At 25.9% G+C, this 27,607-nt stretch overlaps 1 protein-coding gene across 3 annotated transcripts in view; it reads right to left on the reverse strand.

The window, feature by feature from the left end:
• Positions 1-5,021: 5,021 nt before the first annotated feature.
• Positions 5,022-27,607, reverse strand: part of Sap47 (Synapse-associated protein 47kD) — a 239,340-nt gene continuing 216,754 nt past the window's right edge. Inside the window, exon 9 of one of the 3 annotated variants that reach the window (XM_075371806.1) lies at positions 5,022-7,124. In XM_075371806.1, coding sequence (XP_075227921.1) covers positions 7,099-7,124 — 26 coding nt within the window. In that variant the 3' untranslated portion in view covers positions 5,022-7,098. Of the gene's footprint in view, positions 7,125-19,945; positions 21,715-27,607 lie in introns of those variants that run through there. The other 2 variants (XM_075371808.1, XM_075371805.1) reach the window with 2 other exon arrangements.

Consider the following 27,607-nt stretch of genomic DNA (forward strand, 5'->3'; position numbering starts at 1 on the left):
TATTATACGCAAAATAATAAAGAGAAATTAAACAAAGAAATAAATACTATAAAACAAACTGCAATTCAAAGTGGATGCAGTGCTTTGTTAATCGATAATATATATAAAAAACAAATATAAAAACTTAATAATACTATAATTTTGAAACTGATACATAACACAGAAGGTTGATAATGTTTACTTAAAATATTCATACACCAATAGTATTGTTGAAAATATAATCAAAGTTTATGACAAGGATAAATTTAAACCTGCATAAAAAACTAACAACAACAAGCTAACAATATTATTATTGTGTATTTAAAAAAACAATAATAATACTGATTTATACAATTTATGTGGGATTTATAAGACAAAATGGTAGTAATTGTGAGGATATTTATATTGGTAAAACCAATAGTGTTTAAAACCAGATTTTATGAACATTTTAGGTATTATAAAAATAAAAAATTGGGCTTTCCTAATATGGCAGATCACCTTATAAATAATAAACACTTTCTTCTGATGTTAATACCGATTTAAGAATATTTGAAATTAAAAAAGGAAATATAAATAAAAATTTAGATATTTTGGAAAAACATTTTGTTTATATAAATATAAGCAAAGATTCAACTTGATCAACCTACGTACAGATTATTAAAAGAGATATATTCATAAAAGCTGCAGTAGATAGCAGCACTTTCATGGGTAATACATGAAATTTTCATGTATTCAAATAGCACAGTATTCATATTTGGCTAGCCACGTACAGGTTATTATATGTTTTTATTTTACTTAATGACTTCATATGTCTTTGCAAATGTATATGTAATTTTAATCTTTTGTGTTTAATATGTAATGGTATACACATTTTATATACGACTGATGTTGCAAGATCCTATGAAAGTACCATTGTAAAATTATAAAGAAAATAAGGTAAGTTTTCTTATTTCTGAACTCGGGTGGATTGAGTTGATTTATATTATATATTTAGATTATTAGTGCAGAGGTGATGTGGGTCTTGAAAGGATTGATTTTAGAAAAATAATATATATATATATATATGCTGACTTCCATGAGAGTGTCTCTGCCTTTCATCTGGAGGTCCTGGGTTCAAATTCCGGTCAGGCATGGCATTTACAAAATTGTCATTTCATTTCATCCACAAGCAATACCTAATAGTTATCTTGGAGGCTAAAAAAAGGTGAATCGTGAAGTTCTCCCTATATTTTCATAATCTATACTTCTTATGAAAATAATGGAAAAAGTTGACATAAACATATATCCTAATATGTTTTGTTTGTGAGTTACAGCTAGTGAAAGATTTTAGCTACCCTGGTTAAATGAAGTGCTTTTGTGGTTGCCAACAGAAAATACATGCTTGGCCTCCCCAGCATTTTTATTGCAGAGTTGTTTGCTATTAAGGTCTTAAATATAATTAGGCCAACACTTCGATATGTACTTGTTTGCTCAGATTCTATGAATGCGTTACAGGTGATTAGTGATGTGTACTCCAGACACCCTGTAGTCTATGAGATTCATTGTCTTATTTCACAAATGAATAGATGTAATACAAATGTGAGCTTCTGCTGGATTCCGAGTCATATTGGAATTTCAGGCAATGAGTGCCCTGGTAATGGGGCAAAAGAGGCTTGTTTCCGGTCTCCTTTGACCAATTGCATTGTTTCTAACGATCTTGTCTGTACTCTGAAGAGGGTGGTTCATGATGAATGACAGAGTGAATGGGATGCTACTATTAACAATAAACTTGATTGAATTAAGAACATTTTATCACCTTGGAGCTCCTCATGCAGAAATAACAGTCAAGAAGTTACTTGTCATTTGCGAACAGGGCACACTAGGTCGATCATGGGTAACTGATGACACAAACAGATGCACCCCTTTGTACTCGCTGCAGCTAACAGTGCACCACAACCTTGTGGAGTGTATGTGTTATGCGACATTACGTTGCAAGTTTAAACTAGGGAGTAACATGCAAACTATCCTAGGGGATAATTAAATTATGTTATACTTTATGATTTCTTAGGGCCATTCATTTATATTAAAATATTTGAAATTACTGTGGTGTGTTTCAGCCATTTATGTCATTTTTTGTAAAGTAGATGGTAATTTTATTATTTTAATTGAGATGTATAATGTGATATATCTTTGTGATTTTATTTTGCATTAGCATACATTACAGGCTTTTTCTTTTTAGATGTATTTTTATCATGTCTGGGTGATAACACGAAAGTGTTTTTTGTCTAGGAAAAAAATGTGTCATACTAAAATTTTTAGGATGTTAATTGAGGGGCAGAATTAGTCACTTTTTATAGTTTTTGACCTGAAAAATCGAATAAAATAAGCCCCAGAACTGTGTCTGCAGTAGATTTTGAGAAATCTGGGGTGAAAACTAATAAACTGGGGTAAAAACTCCAGTTTTTTATATTTGACATACAATAACTTTGTTAAATGGGTAATAAACAAAAACCAAATTCTTTTTGGTAATGAGAAAAATTTGTGAAAACAAATTATGCTGTTAAAAAATTTAAATAGACTGGAAATAAAACTGCAATCATAATTACTCAGATAATTTTTTTATAAATGATAGAAATGCAATAAATTATTTGAAAAATTATTTCAAAATTGGTAATAAAATAACAGCTGATCAACAATGCACAATACAATATTGTATTTGTGTTAAAATCATTTTGTTAGGTACATTAAGAATATCAGGTACTGTGAACTGAGCTGTCATTAGCAAAGGTTTACTATGAATTTTAGTTTTAAGTAATCAGGTTGCCATTGAGGTAATGCCGTACTTACGTACAACAGAGAAATATGCTGATAAGGTATTAATTTTGGGTGTGTGTAATAATGGTAATGCTACAGCTGCTGCAGTAATGTATAAAATACATTAAATTCCAAATCGCATGATTCCAGATCCCAAAATAATTAATTAAATTTTTCGCAATCTTCGGGAAACAGTTCACTACCTCATATTCATACCAACTACAAACAATCTGTCCATAATACTGTTATGAGGAAATCATTACTGATATAGTCCAGGCATCAGTACATGATGTCTGGAGGATACTTAAAACAAGTTTTATCTTTATCAAAAAACACTCAGGAGTTGGTCTGCTTTGCTTGGAGTTCTGCAGCTGGTGGAATACAAATTGTCAATTCTACAATTGTTTTTTTCTTTACAAACGAGACAAATTTCACTTGAAATGGCATCAACAACTTTCACATGCAGAAGCAAATTCTTATGAAATGGCAGAAAGAAGGTTTCAACACTGATTTAGCATCAGTGTATGGTTTGGTCTTCTTCGCAATCAGCTGTTTGGACCGTTCATTTTACCTAGCCACTTAAATGCTTAGGTCTGCTTGCACTTTCTTCAAGAATTGCCACAGCTGCTTGAAGATTCCAGAACAATGGTGCATCTCCCCACTTCTCTTGCACTGTTTCCACTCACTTAAATCATCATTTCCCTGAGAAATGGATGGTTGTGGAGGTCCACATTCCTGGACACCATGATCATCTGATCTAAAACCTTTAGATTTTTGCATGTGGAATGAATGGAAAATATTGTAAACAAAACAAATAAAATACATTCTCATGGGAAATTAATTAATTGCCTGCATTGTGGATGTGGCTGAGCAACTTAAGGACAACCCTGAAGAACTAAAAAGAGCAACAGAAGCGTGACAAGAAATGTGTTGAAAATAGCGGGCTCATTTTTTAACTTTTATTATAAACTGGTACGTACAATGCACTTTGGTCTAGTGTACCGTTTCTAAATAAAATTTGAATTTTTCTAACTTTTCTTTGTTTTATTCAACCTATCTTGCACAATTTTGTCCAGAATTAAATTCTATATAAGTTTTGTATTTATTATCCATTTAACAAAGTTATTGTATGTTAAAACATAAAAAAAACAGGGTATTTTTACCTAATTTATTGGTTTTCACCCCAGATTTCTCAAAAAATAGTGCAGAGACAGTTCTGGAACCTATTTAATTCAATTTTTCAGGTCAAAAACCATAAGAAATCATTAATTGTTTCTTAATCAATATCCTAAAAATTTCAGTACAATCTCATTTCACTGTGGTAGTTGAAATCCGAGTGAAATCTTTCACTAGCCGTAACTCATAAATGGAGCATTTTAGGACTATGTTTACATGAACCCATTATTTTCACAAGTACAATAGGTTATGAAAGTCCCGGAAGGATTTTGTGGTACACCTCTATATACAGTTGTTTATAAAAATCGTTTCAAGAATTCAGGAAATGATCCCCCAAATTAAAATAAAGAAAACTTCTAAGTCAACATAAATCGCAAATGCTTAGTTTACCAGTTATCCACCATTTTGTATTTTTAACATAAATTTATTTTTCAGGAATGGTTAATTGTATGGAGCTGAAATTTCATATGCTGCTAGGGTACCTAGAAATTTAATTGCATAAAAACAGAACACCATGTAAACCTTTTAATTATTATCTTTATTCAGTGCAATAGCCTTCATAAAGATTCAACGCTATCACATCAAACACTCATTGTGGTGAAAAATCAAGCCCTATATATTTCAATGTGTCGATACGGAACAATTTAAGGATGGCCGAACAGTTTGGAGGAAGCATTTTGAATTATAATAGCTGAGATGCTTCGCGACATTTTGAGGATAATGTGGAGATGCATAGCTCTTATGTTCAGCATGATGATATCCTAGCATAGATCCAGTGAATAAGTAATTCATAACTACAAATGTACAAAAATATTCAAAATATATATGAAAGTCATTTGCACGTTTGTCTAGCAGTATGGGGACTTCTCAGACATACTCTACAGTATGCCGTTACTAATCTTGCAGCTGTAATCAGAAAGATATTTTCTGAATATATTTACAAGAAGTCCTTTTGTCCATAAAAATCACAAATTTCCAGACAGAAGAATTTAACAAGGGTCTGGATTTTCACAATGAAATACTTTGAGGTTTCCTCAGCAGTAAAAACCATATGCTGAAAATAATATGTACTGTTTGTTTAAAATAATTTATTTTTAATGATGTATTTAGTACATTTATAATATTTATTTTTTTATTAACAATATATATAACTCATTATCTAGTTGGTATTCACATTATTAATCATATTTTGACACACTTAAAATTATATTTTACATAATAAAGAATTTTTTTTATAATCATAAGCTAATAAAATAATTTATTACTTTTCGTAAATGTATAACTAACGGGCAGGAATTGCAATTATTAAATGTACACAGAGATAAATTAGATTGGTAAGTAAACGGGTACGCATAGTTATTGTAAGTACATCAAATATATAGTTAAAAAAATTTTGAAAACTACAATGCAATTATAAAATAAAAATTATTATAAAATTATGGTTAACAATTTTCATAAAATCATTTAAATACTTTAAAGTAAATGCATTATTATTTTCTTAATTTATATATTTTAAAATTTTATAATTGTAACAACAAAATAAATTATAACTGTTAAATACTGCTCAGGTTTTTCTGTAAGTTTTAATCTTTTTTCTATTCTTTAACGAGGTATAAATGTGAAATTAGTAAAATTAGTTAATTCATATTACAGTCAGCATTATATTTGATAATTTCTTAATGGTTTCAAGCCAACTAAGTGAAGAAAAATTATTTTTTGTGAACGTTAATAATTGATAAAAAACTGAAAACTTGAAAAAAGAAAACTACATAATCCTTCATATTTCATTGAATTATAGAAATTTATATCAACTATGATTATAAAATGGTAGAAAATCCTCTATATAATTGTATATTTCACTTTTTAGCAGTGTAGTACAAACAGCTACGTATTTGTAAAGTTAATTTTTTTAGCAGTACATAAGTTCCTCCGGTCTTAGTAACAAAAAGACTAATAATATGAAATTATAAAACAGCAGAATGCAAAACTAATTTCATGTAACAATTACAAGAGTAATTTATAACTGATTTTGGGAAAGCTTATATAAAAATGTATAAATAAATTTAATTATTTAATTCATAACTAAATTATAATTTACTCTTTAAATAGTATACTTTATTTTCAATTTAAATTAATATATAATTTATTTGGTTTTTAGAAATTTGTAATATTTCAATCGATTTTAAAATTTTCTAAGCCCATGGATCAAGTTACAAATTCATTAATATTAAAGTCGCTGCTAAATATTTTTGAATGAACCCTGCAGTACGGTTTGCTGTTGATTAGAATTGGACTGTGGCTAAAGAAAAATTTTTAATTTTTTTCTCGCTTAATGTAAAACTTTTGACATGTTCATTGCCTGTAATTAATTCAGTAAAAAAATTTACAAGAAAAATCATGAAGCACATATACCTTTCAAAGTTTTTCTAAATTGTTAATATTTCTTTGCTTTTATTATGTTTTAAAAATAAATAATGCATTATCCTGTCTGCTATGAAAAACACAAAAATCACAGGTCACTAAGAATATACATCCGTTCCATCGTAAAAGTTATGTAAAACTCAGTTCATAAAGTGAATCTTAATTTATTAACATTATTTATCTACTCTAACAAACCAAAATAATATTCTTTATTTACTATTTCTATATCTTCCTCTTGTATACAAAGATATTTTTAACTTTTTTTTTCAAAGCGATTTTGATTTGTCTTTTTTTATGTTTTTCTATGCGATTCTACAAAACAACATTTTTTAATATGACAAAAGTTAAAACATTCCATATAAAAAAAATATGGATATTTCATTTACTTGCAATATATTTGAATCTGTGCAAAATTGAGGAGCGCTATACTAATTTTACGAAAAATAAATAAATTAATAACTTAATTCCTTACTAAATATTATTATAATTCATTCTTAAATAATATAAAATTTCATTTTAAATTAAAATAAAGTTTAATCTATTTGGTTTTTAGAAATTTGTTATAAGATTTTCCTGTAACTAATTATAGGGAAATTGTAAAAACTGGAGGTTTATTTAGCGTTATTAGTAACGTACTTCAGTACAAAACAGTATAAGTAGACTAATCGATGAAAACACATGTCTATCAAAAATCATCTCTTTTCACGTAATGTCCATTAAAAGGAAATTTCAATCTATCTGAGCTGTATTTGAACCTGAAATAAAACAACAGCGTAACTAGTGTTAACAATGTAATAAATATTTTGAAAAAAATTTTAGACAAAAAGAAACTGAAAGTAGAAACAATTTATAAATACAGAATAAAGTGATTATAATGGGTAGATGAGGCCGCAAGGAAAAAGATAATGTAAATAAATAAGAAAGTAAATACAACTTATTTATGACAATCTAGCATCTACTATTATGATATTTATTATATTGTTTTATACTAGTTGATAAATGTTAACTATACAATAACTTCATCGTTATAATTTTATTGTTACACATTGCAATAATAATAGTAATATTCTGTTCATTAAAAATACTATTCATTTTGCAATTATTTTTACTTTCCTATGAACTTAATATCTTTAAAATATTCACACCATATAAAGCAATGTTATTTATATTAATGCATATATACATATACATAAGTAATTTATAAATTGAATAATTCCTTAACATTATATTATTATCATATAACTCATTCAAAATAATGCGTAACACAATAATAAAGTTTTGTAATAAATACATATATATTTTTTTGTTCTTTTACAATGTAAATCTACATTCAATTCTATTTATTTAACTTAAATTTAATAAATAATAATAATGTAACATTCATTCATGTCATTTAAAAACACATTAAAATATCAGTTTATTTTTCCACGGGAAACTATTGATTAAAAAATATATATATATATCTCATACATACATATCTTACTGTAATTCCAGATAAAGAATAGAAACTGTGTTTTCTACACTATTTAAAGCCAGGGTATATCTATCATCATGGAAAATTATTATATGTTTTCTTGATCGGGTAAATAGTATTAGTTTTAATTTTATACATGGGAATATCTCATTACGTAAGCTAAGTGCTTGTGTTTGGGAATAAGTTGTGGAAATCTTACTTAATCTTATGGTAAATATGACCCAAAACTTTTAATTGGAGTAAGTCATTAAAAAGACATTTATTGGTTTTTTTTTCAAAAGTAAAACTTCACAATGACAATATTATTTTATATTTCTGGGTTAATAGGCTACTCTTTTTTTGTAGTAATGGGAAAGAAATTGTAAGTTTTTTAAGTCATATAACACAATTCAATCTCCATCCATTCCAAATACAAGATTTGTTTAAGTGAACAATTGTTGTTGTATGTTTCTTGTAAAATAAACAATCCAGAATAATATTTTGTAGCTTATCAAAAATTCCAAGCATAACCAGGATCTTCTGAATGAAAAGCTGAGATGGAATGCTACACCGGGAAGGTAAAACAATTTACAGTTTCTTTGCCAGTTGTGAGAACCTTCTTTTGGCATTATTTATGATTTCTTATTTAATAAACCCTATTAGTTCATTATTAAGTCGATGTATTTGTTTTTTCCATCTGCATTTGTAAAACGAGTAAAAAATGATAAAATTAATCTTATAATATATTTAAATGTAAATTTGTCAAAATATGCAGGGCTGATTAGTTTCAGTTTTTAGAATTTTTTTTTGTTCTAGTTTGTCTTTGTATGAATTAGCTTTTGTAATTTTTTTCAACAGGTATGGGTACTGGGAGCATTTATTTTTTAAGGACTGCAACTCGTCAAACTTTGAAATGTATATCTTAGTACATGAAGGTAAATAAATTTGTATCAAGTGACATTAATTATCTATGACTAGCATTAAGGTAGTTAAGTTACTTTAGTAACTAACTAAATATATATATATATATATATATGTTTTTTTTTTAATTTTTATTTTATTTATTTATATTAATAACTTTGTGAATGCTATCAAAATGTAGGTATTTGCAGTTAGAAAATAAGTAATTTATTCACTTTAATTTGAAATGTAGAGATTCCATACTGAACTATTTAGTATAGAAGAAGCTATTTATGATAAAACTATTTTTTAATATAAATTATTAATATCATGAAGAAGTGCATTTAAACTTTCATTTTATTCATGAAGATAAGTAACTCATAAAATAAATAAGAAAAAAGTAGCAAGATGTTCTGTAAACAAAAGCATCATCAATGTTAATATTGAATATGTCACATTTATGAGTCATATTCAACTGGATCACGTGATTCGATAAGTCATGTCACTCGCTATTTATTTTCATGTTAAGTTTCAGTATATATAATTTTTTCAAAAGCAATTATCTTGGGGAAAAATTGAGTTTATTTAGCCTGTTGTTTTATCTATGCATGGTCTTTTAAAATTAATAAATTAATGTAATAAAAAAATACAACATTTCACGAGTAATTCCTGTTAACTTTTACATACTTATTTTTTTATTCATTTTAATTATTTAATATTACAATAGTTGATGTTAAAATTTTCAAAAATTAAAGATAATTGTTTTCCCTTAGAAGAGAATTTAAATTAGATTTTTATATTTTATTTTACTATTTTCACATCAAATTATAAAAAATTTATTTTTATATAAAATTTAATTAATTGTGCAACAAAGAAATTCCTCCAGGTCATGGGACATAGCAATGGGGTAATATAATCTTAAAAAGGGCTCTTTTTAAGACTTCAAAAAGTTGAAATTTAATCAAAATAATTTTTTTTAAAAACAAAATAGGAAAAAAAGATTTTTTTCAGCGTTAACATTTAGTATGCTGGACAAAACTCATCATCAAAATTGTACTCGTCAGACTGGATATTCATAAACTTTGAAAAAATCTCATTCTTTTTTTAAAATAAGCATTAATCACACTTCCAACACAAAGGTATACATTTTATAACCAGTTAATATTTATCCCTAGTTTTCAAAGCTCTAAATCGTGTAGAAATGTTTTTTAATACATTATCCATTGAATAACGAAAAAAATCCTTGGATTTTAATAACATATAATTGTAATAGTATATTTTTTCAACATTTTCCCAGAACCAATAATTAATTAGTGATTAATTTATATATTTATTAGTGCTTTTTTATTAAAATGAATTATTACAGTTCATACACTTTATACAATACACACAATGCATATATAATAATAATAATAATAAATATTATATCTTATAACAGTATTTATTAATATTCTAAGACGATTATACTTATTATTGTAAGTTGCATTTTTTTTATTAACAATTGACACAACATGAAGTATTATTTTATAATTTATAACATTATTCGTCTTCATCAACATAATCAATTTATTTATTAGGCAATTAGCATAAATATTAATTTTAAACATAATATATTATGCATATTATAATTATATAAAGAGTACAAGGAAATAACAAAGGGAGGTACAGGGCATACAGGTAAGTAGAATATGGGATATGAAATGCAAACAGTAAATACTATTAAGTTTATCTTCTAATAAAATTATATTATACACACATAGATATATATTATCTGTGAATTTAAAAAAAAAATTATTTGAACATTTACACAATTGTTTTTAGAACGCTATATAACAATGGATATTGATATATATTTTATTATAAATATTGATATATATTAACAGCAAAGCCTAGTAATATTGTCATCCTATGATTAATAAAGTGATCAACAAAACGGTGAGATTTTATTTTATTTTAAAAAAAAGTCAAAGTTTTGTGATTTGAAGATGTGCACAACACTTGAAGATCAGTTTATACTTTTTATCAAGTATTTTTTAAGATTTTCTTTCATTATGTGTAAGCAGTGCGACTATGAAGTGACTGAGCTAAATAAAACCACATATCAACAGTTAGCAAGACCGATTAATATACAGGTAAAAAATATGTCCCAGGACAGTGAATTTACTTCAATAGAATAATTTAAAAATAATTAAGAGTAAATCTACAGTTTACTCTAAGAGGCAGTAAGGGCAAATTGATGAATAGAAAAAGTAAAAAATTACAGATATGGTGATAGAAGACTGAAGAGTACAACTCAGATAAAAGGATAGCGATGGCAAAGGAAGCCTCCAGTAATCCAGAGGAAATTACTACGTAGTAAAAGTATGAACTTAAGAGTTCAGCAAGAGTTTAGCCAAATGCTATGTATGGAAGCGAAGCATGTTTTGCTTCCGAGAGAGAAACTGGATTAAGGCTATTTGAGATGTGGATATGGAGAAAGGAAGAAGAACAGATAAAGTAAGGAATGAGGAAATAATGAACAGGATTAAAGAAGAAAGGGAACTTATGCAGGAAGTACACAAAAGAAAAGAAAACCGGTTAGGAAATGTGGTTAGAGGAAGTGGAATCTTGACAACTGTTCAGAAAGGTCAGTAAAAGGAGGAAGAAGAGAATGCAAACAGGGATGAATGAAGATAGCAGTGGTGTAAGAAACCAGTCACCAGGCAGGACATCATATGATAAAATCTATCATAAGTTTTTTGAATCTAGAAGAAACTTGGATAATCAACAAGCTTTGTATAGTACAAGTGATGGGGTACACTGTAGGCTTATTCTTCTTGCACTTCTTATATTTTTCACTGTAGGCTTATTTGGTGATATAAGCATAATTATCACCACCTAAAGGGCTCATATAAGGGGCCTGCAATTAATTAAAGTTCATTATTTTGGGTAATTGTACTTAAAAAAAAGAGATTTGACTATAAAATCTTAGGATGACTGCATTACACAGGTTTTCTGAAAATACACACCTATACATATATAATATAAAAATTTCACATACATATAATTTTAAATTGTAATTTTATGTAATAAAACACCGGAAAATATTTTTATAAAAAATTATTTTTATCATTAAATTCATTTTATAAGCACACACATATAAATGTAAATATTTTATTTTAAATATTACATATTATATAAATTATTAATTATATTACAAAATATAAATGACACTAATTAATTATTTTATTACATTCAATAAAATAAAAAAAAGGCCAGTAAATATTTATTGCCAATATTTATTATAATAACTGGGTTTTAAAGTATCCTTTATTATAGCCATAAATAATTTATTTTCCCTTGTAAGTCTTTTCAGATTTACTTAGCATGTACTGTATTACGGTCATTCACGGCCATACTTATAATTTAAAAAATCCTAGGCTCAGAACTGAAGAGGAACAAATATTAAAAAAATTTATGAAATAATTCTCAGTTTATTAAAATTATTTTAAGAAAAAATCCTCTTACTGGGGATATAAATATAAACTTGACTTTGATTTGCAATATGAATTACAATAAAACTTTCTACTGTTCTTTACCTTTTCATTTACCAAAAATCTATACTTTCTTTTTTTTCTAAATTAAGGAATAAACTACAATATAAATTTTTCTGATCTGGTGACTTTTTCAGTATATAAAATTTAAAAATTAAATTTGGCAATTCACAAATGAAATTAATCTATAATAGATCTAAATAGAACCATTGAAAATTCTATGTTGTTTTTTGCTAAAGCTTTTAAGTTTAAATAGGAAAGAAAAGATATAATTGCCACTTTGGTGGATGACTTCAAATTCAACTAAATATTTTATTCAGATGCCATATTTTATATTCTTCTACTGTATACGTACTATCAGTTATTAGGCTTAAATCATATCTATATATAGATGAAGGATTCTTTCAAGGAAATGTATAATTTAATAAACAACTGTACAATTAATGCATTACTTGAATGCGGCCTACTAACAGCCTTCTTCTCTTTACGGCTTATGTATCCTTTCGTAAATATTCCATCCGCTTATTACGGTATTCAACCTTGCAGTCAGAATATAGATATTTGATTTTTTAGTTTTATCATTGTTCTGTAACTAATCTAAGCTGAACAGACCTTTAACCTTCATTAAAATTTCACATGTTTCCTGAATCTAGCTTTAATTTTAGAGCAACCATTATCTTATAAAATTAATTTTTGTGAATTTTTTTAATATGTTACCAAGCATTCAACTAATAAAGCGATGCCATCCCAAGCCGTTGTAGTGAGATACTTGTTTCAATATTAAGTTACTCCGATAGAATCTATGAATGCATACCATATTTAAATCTGCATAATGTAATTTTTTGTATTCTGACAGAAATCCTGAAATTATAGTTTTTATAAAAATAATTTAAATCGTGCAGTCGTTTTTGAGAGTCAAATTTAATTTTTTTATAAAACTAAAACAGCATAACATATTATCATAATTTTCATACCTTACACTAATATTAGCACTAAAATTGCATTTTATTTATATTTTTATTCAATAGAAAAATAAAATCACTTTTTGTCTTAATTTGTTTTTTCATAAATTATCATATTTCAGAGTAAGTATTTTAAAAAGCATAAGAAAAATATAATACATAAAATTATTACAATACAATATTTAAATATAATATCAAAATATTTTTGTATAAAAACCTTGTTATAAAATAATATTAATAACAAATTAAAAAGAAAAAAAATGTATTACTATTATTTGTATTTATATTACATAACTCTCATTATTAACAATTAATCTTTAAAGTAATATCTTGAAATTTATTAAGTACCTTTAAAATTATAGACTAAATAAAACAATTTCATGACAAAAGTTGTTTATTTATTTAATTATTAATATTTATTAAAATATAAAACTACAAAAAAGTAGATGTCTATTTAAAAAAAAAGATTAAATATTCACCAATTTGAAAATTAATAATACATTTTATTTCTCTCTCAGAATTAAGTAATTTTACTTTAAAATATTACATATTTACTATTAAGGTAGAAATATACAAAAGACAATTATTATCTTGACTGAATGCAAATTTTATGGGATGGAGAAGGGCTGTATTTTTTAGGCCAATTTTCTAATTCATAATAGAAAATTACAAGTTCAGTAAGTTATCTGCTGAAATAAATAATGGAACAGAGATTAATGTGCAGAAACATACTGCACTTAATATACAGAAAAAGCTTCATTTCAAGTGAGAGCCCTGAAATAATACACTTTCTCTTTAAACTTTATTTCTTATACTTTTTTTATTATTTTAAATGGATGTTAAGTTTTCTCTTTTTTATATTAGTTATCTGATATTCATTAAATACCTTAGCGAATAGGAGCATTTAGGTGGTTAAATTAACTATTTATTTTCATTTCCATTTAAATATATATGCAAGACACCTTATTTTTTGACATAATGTATTTCTTTTATTATTTCAACTACTAATATCAATGAAAATACTATTTTTCATATGCGATATCAATAATGAACATTTTCACAGGCTATAATGCTTACTCACAAATAGAGAATTATATTTTTACTGTATGAACATTAAAATCCAATGAAATTAAATGTGCAAAGAGGTCTGTCTATTTACCACTACTAATAATAAAAAAAACAAAATATAATGAATTCAAGCAATTTTAAATAACACAATTTAAAACAAAATAAAAAGTGAAATTAAAATTAAAAAATGGGAATATATTTATAACTTTGATACACTGAATTAAAATCATTAAAACTGTACAAGTGTATAAATTGCAGGATACTGGTAAATGCATGATATCAATTCAGTTTATTATTATTATAATTTACAATTATTTATTGTTCACCTAATATATATTATAAAACTAATAATAAATACCATTTTATTATATATATATATAATTCATTTACATGTATATGTTCAAAAACACTTATTTTACATCTATATGTCTTAACCACTGTTAATAAAAATTTTAACAAACATTTATTTAACAACTTACATTAAAATTAATACAAAAAAAGGGAAATAAAAATAAATTATAAACAAGTAATAGTATTATTACATTATTCTACTGTTACAGAAAAACTCAAGAAATTTTACATATTATTCATTAGTGCCAAATTTTGTGACAGTAAATTTTGTTCAAATATTAATATAGTATGACTGAAATTTACTACACAGAGACAAACATGCAAACAGCAAAGATAAACTATCAACTTAATGGATAATTACTCTTTGTATAATAATAATACTAATAATGATTTTGATATTTCAAAACATAAATAACAGATAAATATACAGTTACAAACTATTTAAATGTGGAAACATGTTTTAAATTTATCCTTGAATGAGCGATGACAAGCTTTAAAAGAATAACATGAACAGCATATGTCTGTACTGCGAGTTTTATAAATCGATGAGAATACTCCATTATTAATTTATTTGTTATCAAACCCGGTTTACAAATAAATAAAAGAAAATCAATAATTAATTATACTAATATTTTGTATAGTACTACTTGCAAAATCTATCTGCAGTTTTTTTGTCAATGTTAAAAAATTAATTTTGTAGTGTATGAAAAATATTAAGAATGACTAATGCAACAGAATCTTCTAAATGAAAGGTACTACTGCTCCACAGCAGAGGTTATATTATGTAGATTAAGTTGGAGATAGATGGATACTCTAAGTTTGAATAAACATTTAAATAGTTTTTTCTATTGTATTATGCGATTATTTGTCAAATTGTTACATATTACTATTATATATGAATTACCAACTGTAATATTTGGTAATAAATCATCCATAATGTATACATCCCTTTATTAATGCCATAAAATGATTTAAAAAGGTTAACCATTTACTAATAATTTAACATGGATGACAAAAAAACAGATACAATGGACAATAAGGATATAATATCAGACAGGTGCTGGAATTAATGTATTAATGTACTAATTATACATTATATTACCTTCATTAACATGTCGGTTGCCAATTTTACGATCGCTTCGCTATGATTTTGAATGCTGGTCTGCTCTTTACGATGCATCTAGAGTAAAATTTGCCACTAAATGTGTTAATCTAGAAGTGAAAATGATTGTAATATTTTACTAAATGCATCAGGGCAGGTCTGGTAGACTTGCCCAAAGATTATTCATCAACACTCTCTGCTTTTGTGGCAGGACAAAACATACCACCACCTATAGCAACTTTATCGACCATTATTCTACCAATATACCCCTTTTTTATAAGTACTTTCACATTAACTTTCTACTTTAGTTAAAATGCGTAAACAATAATCTAATTATATATAAGACAGTAAATTAAAGTCATATCAATCAATTTCCATCATAATATATAACAACCTTAAAAAATAAAATATTAACAAATCCATCCATTCTTTCTCATTAGAAAAAAAACTCATAAAAAAAAAACTAAGCATACCATGAAATTAACAACAGCTATTACCAACATCTATGGTTACTTTTAGTATAAGAAATTGACCGTAATTCAAAGCGTGGAACGGGTGAAAAAGTAGAGAATGAATAATTAATTGTATAAATAATTAATTCTACTCGATTATAATTTAAACTGTAAAGATTTTGAGTAATACCTCTGAATCTGTAAATAAATATTAATTGAATATTCTACATAAAGAAATAGAATAGGATCGTTGTAATTCAACAGATTGTCTGTAATCAGGTTATATCAGAAATTTAATTTAAATGAGATGCATGTAATTTTTATTTTAAATCATAAGTGATATTTACATGAAACAGAAGATGATTAATTCATTTCATAATGCAAATAGTCAGTAAATCTACACCTAAGAGATGAATACATTCTTTTAAACCAGTAGCAATAAAAAGTAAAATCACATGTATTAAGAATATTAATTTCATAATTAATTAAAGGCATACGCAATTTTAAAAGCATTTAATTACTTCATGTTCTGCATTTTTGGTTTTATTTAGTATACATAAGTAACAAAAATTAAAAAAAAAATTCTATTTATAGAAGCAATCCTACAACGAACAAATTATTTATGTATTTTATAGGTAGGGGTTACTTAAATGCGGGTTACTATAATTTGATAACCGGTTCATATTACCTGATACATAAAACGGACATTCAGTAATTGGTTAAAAGGTCTGTAACATACTATGAATAAACAATATGGATAACGGGCAAATCTAACTACTGCAAGAATATGTATAAAAAAAAATTAAAATTAATAAAAACAAACAATAATCAATAATACATCTGTTAATAATTAATATGATTTAAAAAATATATATTATTTATGTAGCATTAATGCAGTAAAATATAATTAATAATAATAACAAATGCAACCGATAACAACTTTGAAAATCATTATCTACATGTAAATTAAAAAATAAAATAAAACAACATTAACGATTATGTATATTACAACCTTATCAAATACACACGTTTGATTTTATTTTTATCTACATGGATATTTTTTTCAGTTTAGTAATTAAATAAAATTTTTCAATCTTTTACTTTGTTTACGAGTAGAAATACATAATATAAAATTAAAATATAATGAAAAAATATATATTAATTCAAATTTTTGTTTGTTTTACTCATAATTACCTAAAATTTATTTTTTTATAATTAAAATTATGCTTATTTTCTTCGTTAACAATCCAGTCATAATAGAATCTACAGTAGTAAAGAAAAAATATATAATTTTCTTTTTGTAATAAATCTTTTATTGCGTGTTTTTCAGTTTCAATTTAAAACAATAGTTCTTTCTGCACCTTTTCATTTTCAGACAGCTTTAAAAGGGGTAATACAATTTAAAATTACTAGCAAAGTAATTTAAAAAAAAAACTTTAATCGAGGAAAAATAGGGGTTAAAAGAAAAAAGGGTTCTTTCCATAGAAAATGATTGAATTTGGTCATTTTGTGTTTGCAATTTCTATTTTTAGCTTATAACACGGTCATGAATTTCCTAAATTTGATGTTGTGAAGAACAAATCCTTACAAAAAGCAATTAAAAAAAAAAATTCATAATAAATCACTTTTGATAATCAACAGTCAAGCAGAATATATATGACGCTATAAACAGCCAGTAGACTGTGGAAAAGAACATTAAAAATATATTTTATGAAAAATTATTTCCTACACGTTCCGCTTATTACTTTTTGGGGTTTACTTAAAGAAAAAGTTATCACAAGAGTATCTATTTCTCATTTTTTTAATACTCTTCATTCTGTTTCAATATATCTGGGGAAAAAACTGAAATAAATTTTATCTATTTGATTTTTTCTGTTCACAAGAAAAATACTATTATAGAAGCTATAGTTAAAAGAAAATTTTCTCAGTAAAAAATGATACAGTATTTACTTCTAACTTAAGAATTTATTATCATAAAAAAAACAGGCACGCTTGGAATCATTCAACTAATACATATGTTGAGAAAGAAAATGAGCTGCCTTTAAAATTAATGAAAAATCATAAATGCCCGATTCTATGACATAGGATGAAAAAAGAAGCATATTTTAATTTTAAACTACTTCAATTGTTTTTATAATTTGTTCAGTAAATTTTATCATGAATAGAAAAGTGAATTAAAAAAAAAGTGTGTAGAAAATAAAATGATTTTATTAATGATAAGAAACATTTGATATGAATTTAGCTAGTCTAAATTTTGTGACTGTTATGCACATTTACAAACACAAATATAATTATAAACAAACACATTTACATTGATTCTGTTTAACTGCTTTAAAAAAAACATTCAACCTGGTTATGTATTTATTTACTATTTAACAACATCCTACAAAAAAAAAAAAAACAAAAAAAAACATCAAATTACTTACTTCGCTAATAATAATTTTATAAAAAGACAAAAATTAAAAAACAGTTTATATTTAAAAAACAGGCGTTATATCAATTATTATATTTGTTTTAAATATTGATAATGGATTCTTTTAAATACATAAAATAGTATGGTTTCCAAAGAGGGAACACATTTCTTGGGGAAGATACACGCTTCTTGAACAACTGTAAGTATATTTTTTTTAGATATTAATGAAAAAAAATCATTTTTTTTTGTAAATTTTCTGGTATCAGAGAGTGAGAGCATTATATTACATTATTAATTGTCAAAATCAACTTATAAGATTTTATTAGTATTGTAAACCTACTAGCTTTTTAGCCGATAAGAATAACTGATAAAATATAACAAATTGCCAACAAAAGTAGACATTTTTCATTGCCTATTCCTCAAGCAGTTAAGGGAATGAATTAATAAACTTCAGAATAACAGTTTGATCATAATTCATTTGCTGCTTATGACTACTTAACATCTTCGATGCATTCTACAATTATATGCCTGTTTTAAATTATGGATGTGGTCCAATTCACATGCTACCTAATGATACTACTTTGTTTATGAACAAAAACAAAATTACCAATACTGTATAGGTGAGGGACATTATTTTTTGGTTTTTAAAGTTTATATTTATATTATTGTTAAAAAATATTTTTATCATATTCTGAGGACAAAAGATCAGTTTTAGACATTTTAAAATTAGTAACAGTTTATTTTACTACAATGTACAACAATTTGTGTGTCATATATAAAAACAGAACTTCACACTGCAAACTACTACAAATATTTGAAACTAATTTTCATAGCGAGTTCAGCACATAATATTGAGCATACTTGGAATTCCAGTTTGATAAATATTCAAACTGGAAAAGATCACACTAATTAAATTTATATGAAGAATAATAATATCAAATAAAGGATATAAAAATTTTGTTTAAAATAAATGCACAGATAAAAAGGTTGGATCTTTCCATGTGAAAATGAAAATATATATTTTTTCATAACCAAAAAGAAAGGGCAAGGAATCATAACTGAATAAAATTTCAATGCAATTCAAGAACTAAATCTACAGTTCGCTAATGGTATATAAAATCTTTTATTTTATATATATATATATATATATATATATATATATATATATATATATATATATATATATATATATATATATATATATATATATATATATAATATATAGTAATAAACATTACAGTACAATTTTATTTATTGGTACTGAATATGTCTATGCATTTGTATATATCAATTAAATATGAATAATTTATTTTGAATTTAAAAGCAAAAATTAAGATTAAGAAAAATTCACACGAACAAAAAGAAATACAGCATATTTACAAGAAATTAAGAGATCATGATATAACGTTTTATATCACTGATAATAAACTAGTCGTGAACTGCACTGAATGTTGTATTTTCTTCAGTAGATGTCTACATTGCACAGAGCAGAAGTGGAGATATCCTCGAGGAAACGTAAACCTAATTTATACTGTTTATTTCTAGAATAAAGTAATATGTTTGTTAAGACAGTTAACACAGCTAAAAAGTAACATACTGCACCCACCCTTTATATTTTGAAATACTTTTGATTTCTTTAAATGTCAATGGATATGATCAGATAGGTTCAATCCTGCTTTATAAAGCGTGTACTTCTGGAAGATAAGTGGCTTTTACCTTACAACTTTGTAGGTAAAAATCTTATTAAAATTTTCTATTATCTTATGCCTAATTTACTTTTTCCTTGAAATATAGTGGGAATAAAACACTTGTGAACGTATCTAGGAAACAATGTTTTCTAAAGGTTGCTTTCTATGTAACTATAGATTTACACGTAATTAGTTACTCTACTTATGATACACGTTATGTATTAAAAAAAAAAAAATAAGGCAGAAAAGGTTTTGAACACAGAACGTCTAGGATAAAACAAAGATATTATAAAACTCCAGCAAGAACATGTAAATATACATCTCAATTCCCCCCCGAGGGAGAAGAACAACCGCCTTGTGACATGTTCGGTTGCTACACCACCTCCTCTGTTCCTAACCATTATTGGCTTTATCAGAGTATATAAATATACAGCAAAAACACTATGTAAATGGATTTATAAATTTTAATAGAATAGTTTTGTTTTGATCAGTGAATTGACCTTATAATATCAGCCAGGCGCTTCAGGATTCTCCTTTAATGCAAAATTTACTTGTCCTCCTTATATCATTGGATCTGTGCATGAACACTGTAATGTTTAAGAGTATGACAGCTGTTCACTCCATGAGATGAGGGAATATTACTCCGGACTCCTTGCTTACATAACCCCCCCTCTCTCTCTCTAACACCACAGAGAAAAAAAAAGACTTTCATATAATTAATAATATTTAATATTAAAAGAAAAACATGATGCAGCATCAGTCTTCTACATAAGTACTACATATATAAATAAATTATAATAACAATAATATAATCTATAAACTAAACTGCTGTATAACTTACTACAAACAAAAAAATAGAATTACAATCAAATAAATAATATTAAAGAATCACCAAATAATTAACAATGCTTTATTTATAAAACTTAAAAGTAACCGCTTTATTAATATTTATTGATTTAAATGACAACAAAAAATAGAACAAACAAGATTAACATTTTTAATAATGGACTTGTCATTAATTACCTATACTCACCTCAAACTTAAAATCAACAAGGGCAATAAAGAAATATTCCACAATCAGTTTGTTACTGTATAGATGCAATTGTGTATGTTTGTGTAAGTGATTCTTTTGATAAAAATATCAATAAAAAATAATAATTAATGTACATAACTAAATTAACTATATATATATATAATATTAATAACAATAACGCACTAGTATATCGATAATAATAATAAAATAAGTAAGTCTTTTCCTTTATTTTAATTTATTATTTAAGATCATCTTCGACATCAGGTATATCTTCAACATGTTTAGACTTGTTACTGCGATGTACTCTGGCACCGCTTCCTGAATTATCATCGTCAGCGACAACCTCATAATCTTGTAGCTCAGCCTCCAATTCTTTCTCCCATTCTTCTTCTGGGGATCATAAGGGTGGTCGGGTCAGAAAAATAAATAAATAAATATTTTAAATAAAAAAATAAATAAAGAAAAAAATAACTGTTTTAATAATAATAATAAAGAGAAAAAAAGCAATAGGTAGCAGACCTGAAAATGGGTTTATAAAAAGGACTGTGGTATTTTAACATGCAATAAGAAAAATACGTGATGAATATTATAAAAAAAAAAACTGGTTCTAACTAAAAATAAATTATACTACATAAATGACATTAATATAAAAAAACGAGCAAGATGTAAAATGAGATTTTAATAACTGTACTGCATAATTTCAATTCCATTTAATTAAATTAAATTTTTGAATTTATGTATCCTTGTTAATATGTATTCACATACACTCAATCATTCATATTTATGACAGTAAGGTACCAGTAAAAGAAAAAAACCATTTGGGTATAAAACCTAAAAAATTAGGTGTCAAAAACTTATATTTTTGACATACTCAAAAACATTCATTCAAACTCAATTTAATTTCTTCCGCAAACGTGAGATGATGATTATTTTCAGCTACTTAATGATGGATGACTTTTTTTTTTAATACATGAAAAATCCAAACATAAATGGAATTTAAATCCAGAAATTTGTGGAAGGAAAAGCCTCTCTATCTCTTAGGCTGCTTGTCCACTGGAAGGGACTACAAGCAGCTGTAAGGTCACACGAGTATATACACAGTAGTGCGTTTGATCACGATGCAAACATGCTATGGGACAGAGTCCATTGCAAGTGACTTCGAGCGGCAGGTTGTCACACTAGTTGGTTGTTTGCAATGGACTCTGTTCCGCAGCACTTTGGATCGGGATCAGATGTACTACAACATACGTACTTGTGTAACCTTGTAACTGCTTGCAGTCTCTCCCAGCAGGTGAGTGGGCTTATTCTGACATGAAGGTCTAAAAAATATTGCAAATTATAGCATTGTTTTTATAAGGTATTGAAAATTACACTATTAAAGCTCCAAAAATGAAAAAAAAATGTGCTGTCCTAAAAGTGTGAATAGAATAAACGTATAAGAGAAATAATTTTTTTTATCGCCTGTAACCAAGGAAATTATACTTTTTTAAAACAGAAAGAGAAAATAAAATTAAATCTAACTGCAAATATACAAACTTTTATAGCAAAGTCAAAACTAATTTTCATATAATGATGGTTGTTAAAACTATAGAATAAATCACAACTACAGTACATGCCGTGAAAGAAAAAGCAGACAAATCTAAAAAAAAAACTTTTCTATATAAAACTTATAACAATAACATTAGCAGATCATTCTTCATTAAAAATTAAAAGTCTTAAGTTTTTGAGCAAATTTATTAAAAAATTATGTTAAAATTATAACTGGTCAATTAAAAAAAAAAAAATTTAAAGTTATCTTTATAATCCATCTGCATAATCCTCTAAAATATCGAATAACTTTTAAAACTGTCAGGGAGTTTTATGGAAAGGAAATAATTTACAAATGGGCTGAAAGTTAACGAGGTGTAGGTAGTTATGTTAAGAAAATGGTTTAAAAAATCAGGCGACTGAGTTAAGAAGAGATAGTAGTAAACTAGTGTAATATAGTGAGTGAAATTCTTAGATATTAGTAAATGATAAACTTTTACAACGATTTCTTTATTCAATACTATTCTGGAGATCATTTAAGCACATTTAGGAAACAAAATTTCAGGTTAGAAATACAGTAGACAGGAAAATAAGAAACCACAGGCAATTTTTTATGTTTTCAATTTTATTGCTGAAGGTTCAGTACTTCATTATTTATTTTGAATTTATGAATAACTGTGAGTGGAAGCATAACATTATAATACAAGAAACAGAACAAAACAAGTTTCAGGAAGTTCACAGAATAACATTATTTGAATGTAAAACTATTTTACGTCAGACGAAAGTTTGTAGAAAAATTTCTTCAAGGTATAATAACACATGATAATACATTTTTAGAAAAAGATCTAGAATATCTTTCAAAAATTGTCTACTTCCAAGAACAATTTTTGTCCATTTTCTGTAATATTTACAGATTCAGAGCAAATTTTGTTTCATCTGATGCTTAGTGCAGTCGCTGAAGAAAGGTAAATGAAAACTGTAAGCAGAGCAAGAAGGAAATAATGCAACTATATTGCTGTATACTGTTAAAATGTGCGCTTATAAAATTAATTATTAAAAAAAAAAATTGTATTAGAAATTAAAAATTCTTTTTTTATCCCCAAATTTAGACACTAAAAGTTTCAATTTGGTACTATATACAGTGCAATCACTTGAGCATATTGTTTATAGGGCATCGCAAGAAAAGTAGAAACTACAAAGAAGTTAAAATTTTATTAATTTTTTCAAACATATTGAAAATAATAAGTAAGGATTATATTCATGACTAGCTGCAGAGTGTGCCTACGGCATGCCTCCACAGCTAGGCCCTCTGAGCGGGTTTTCCTGGCAGGTGGTGTCTTAGAATGGGATTATTAGGTGTCCAAAATTGAAACTTCACGCACGGTATATTTCCTATAGTGTATGTCCAAAATTGAATTTTTAAAATTGGTCATACTGTTCCGGAGATATAACTAAATTTTAGAAAAAGAGAATGACTGGATAACCGGACCATCGAGAGTACATCTTTTGTATGCAAACGTTAGCTCTTGTACTGCTAGCAAATACAGTATTATTATGACAACATAATATATAATAATATAACAAGTGTACACCTGACCACCATGAGACAGGTACTAACAAATTGGGATTTTCCGCCAGTGATTGGTACATTCCGATGCTAAGCTAAGGGGGATTCACACACAGACAAGACACACATACAAATGCCCTTTAATAGGGTAGGATAAGGCCTACATCTTTATTTAGTTTTTTAATGGGGTAAATTACACATAATTTAACAAATTTTGAAAATTATTTTATTTATGAATACACAAACTGTTTAAAAATTAATTTACATAAGTTATCTATGCTTAACTGGATATAATTAATAAGAAATTGGAGTCAATGGAATATCTATACATAATTAATTTGGGTGAACATTTTTTTATACAATGAAGAAAAAAAACAACTAAAAGGGTTTTTGTTTTACTGATTAGTAATAGCAACACAAATTCTCTATTATTATTATTATTATCATTATCATCTTCCAGAGTCTATGTGGTTTTAAAGGTAATGAACCGTTATTCAATTTTCTGATAAGTAATTTAAAATGAATTTTCTGATGTTTTTACAACATGGAAAAAATGTGATCAGTTTATTTCATTCACAAAAATCAAAATATGCAGATTATTTGCAGAGTTAACCTACAAAATTATGTTAATTGTTTGATTTGAAATACGATCTATTAGTGAGATGTATTAAAACTAGCAAGTCCATTATAGGCTATATACTTAATAGATAATTGATACTAAAAAAGTTGATCGAATAAATTTTGCTGATTGAGTCAGAATTAATTAAATTGTAAACAAATCGAACATAAGTGATGATTATGCATTTTAAACTGTTCATTAGAATTCAAATTTTCAAAAAGTCTATACCTTACTGGTTACATATGCATAAGAATACAATGATTTAAAACAAATGAATACGTATTCTTACTACTTGGATTTCTTTCTTGATAAAGATTGACAAGAAAGAAGAGTCCTCTTATAATAAATTAGCTTAGTATCATGTTTATAGAGAGGTAAATGATGAATCATTACAATGACTGCACGCTAACTGTGTGAGGTTATGGGTGATAGGAAATCAATTCCATCGATCACCAAACTGAAAAGTAAAAATGTACCTTTACTTATTCTACTATTTTAATGCGATGTTAAGAAATAAAATAGGGATGTTTCATTCAAAGAAAAAAAGGAAATTATAATTTTTTACAGTAAAGTTTAATGAAAATATACCCCGTTTCATTTCCTGGCTAAAACAAAAAAAAAATTCCTTTTAATTAATGATGTTAATAAACTGTAATTTTTCATAATGATCTTGAAATTTATACGATAAACTACTTAGTAAAGTTATATGCGTAACATACAGAAAAAACTGAATAATTAATAAAACTGAAGCGATGGCTTAACTCTCAAATTATTACTTTAAAAAAATTGTTTTATCTTCCTCAGAGCCCATTTAATTAAAATTAATTGGAGTCTGCTTCATTAAGTGACCACGACTACTAATGATAACTCATTAATAATACAAATGAGAAGAAAGTAACATCACAGTTTCATTTACCAGTGTAGTTGCTTAAGAGTTTAAAAATAAAAAAAATGAACAGATTTGATGTAATGAAATAAAAAGTAATTTTAATAAATCAAAGAAGATCCAAACAAAAAAAAAACAAGACTGTGAGAAAGAAAAACACACTCGCACATGACAGAAAAAATAATTGTTAAAAAACTGATTGTTATAAAAAAAAAATTGATTAATTAAAAAGGATTTGGAATTAATTATAATGGATATACTTCACATTTATATAAATAAAATAAAATAAAATTATTAACATCAAAACAATAATAAAAAATTAAGCACGATCTCACATCAGTTTGAAGAACTGACAATTTTTAAGATCACAGTTCAATGACATCTTAACTCTTAACAAATTAGTTATTGCGATCGCACCTTGCTCTTAATAGAACTATCATTCATGATAGACCAAAAGTTTTGCAACGTACAGGGTTACAGATATCGATGGGAAAATAGTTTTTTATTCATGTTTATAGCAAATACTTTAAAAACCATATAAAAAAAGTATAGAAAAATTGAGTTCAATAACATTATGTTATTTGCTGTTAGTACATAGTACATGTTTCAAAGCTTGCAAGCTCTGGAAGAATGCAGAATATCTAGTTTATTTATTACTAATCAATTAATCACCAGCAAGCTACACAAAATTTTTTATCACACAGCTTCATAGCAACTCCTGTTTTATCTTACAGTTTCGTATATAATTATGGCTATATTCTTTTAAACCAAACCCTTCAGCAGTTTTCTCATTTTATAATTTCAATCGCTAATAAACTTTAATGGAACACATTACAAAGAAAAATAAAGTTTATGATTCAAAGTTTTGCTATTATTACTTAATGAATTCTGTAACTAAATATAAAGATATTTAAATGATTTGTGTACAGAACTGCATTTTTAATTTAGTTTAATTTTATCCATAAATATATATATATATATATATATATATATATATATATATATATATATATATATATATATATTAGTGATATATGCTAGTAATTTAACATTATCTTAGCAATTCAGTAACTAATGAATAATATCTATATTAATGTGATGTATTCGAACATAAAAACCTAATGTTTATATAAAATATTTACATCGTTATGATGGCAGATCATAGTTGGCAGGTAGTTTCTTTTTCTTTTAGAGTTGCTCTTACTAATTACTACTTTGTTTGGTTAAAAAAATCAAATTCTTAAAATAATGATGTTTCAGCTCTGAGTAAAAATCAATCTGAATGTAATATACTTGTAATTTATAAAATCTAGAAATATAATGTATCAAATATCAATAGTTAAAAAAAATAACCAAATAATGATAGAATTAAAAGTTTATTAAATAGGTTTTTACTTTCACTGAGAGTTTAAATGCGTTCAGATTGTATTGTAGGAGAGGTTTTCTTGTATTATACGATAACATAATTATTTACGGCTTAAATAATTTTGTACGTTATCTATTTCATATATTTGTAAAGATATACGTTTATTTATTTATTAGATGTTAACACAAGTTAAGTGTAAAATACAAATTAAGTAGAGGATGTTGAAGAATTAATATAATTACCGATTAGACAACACAAAAATATAATTACAGTTTTATGCACCAGGAAGGGTTCACTCTGGTTGCATTATTGGTTTCT

This window comes from Lycorma delicatula, chromosome 7 (genome assembly GCF_047948215.1).
Source record: "Lycorma delicatula isolate Av1 chromosome 7, ASM4794821v1, whole genome shotgun sequence".
NCBI classification, from domain to species: Eukaryota; Metazoa; Arthropoda; class Insecta; order Hemiptera; family Fulgoridae; genus Lycorma; species Lycorma delicatula.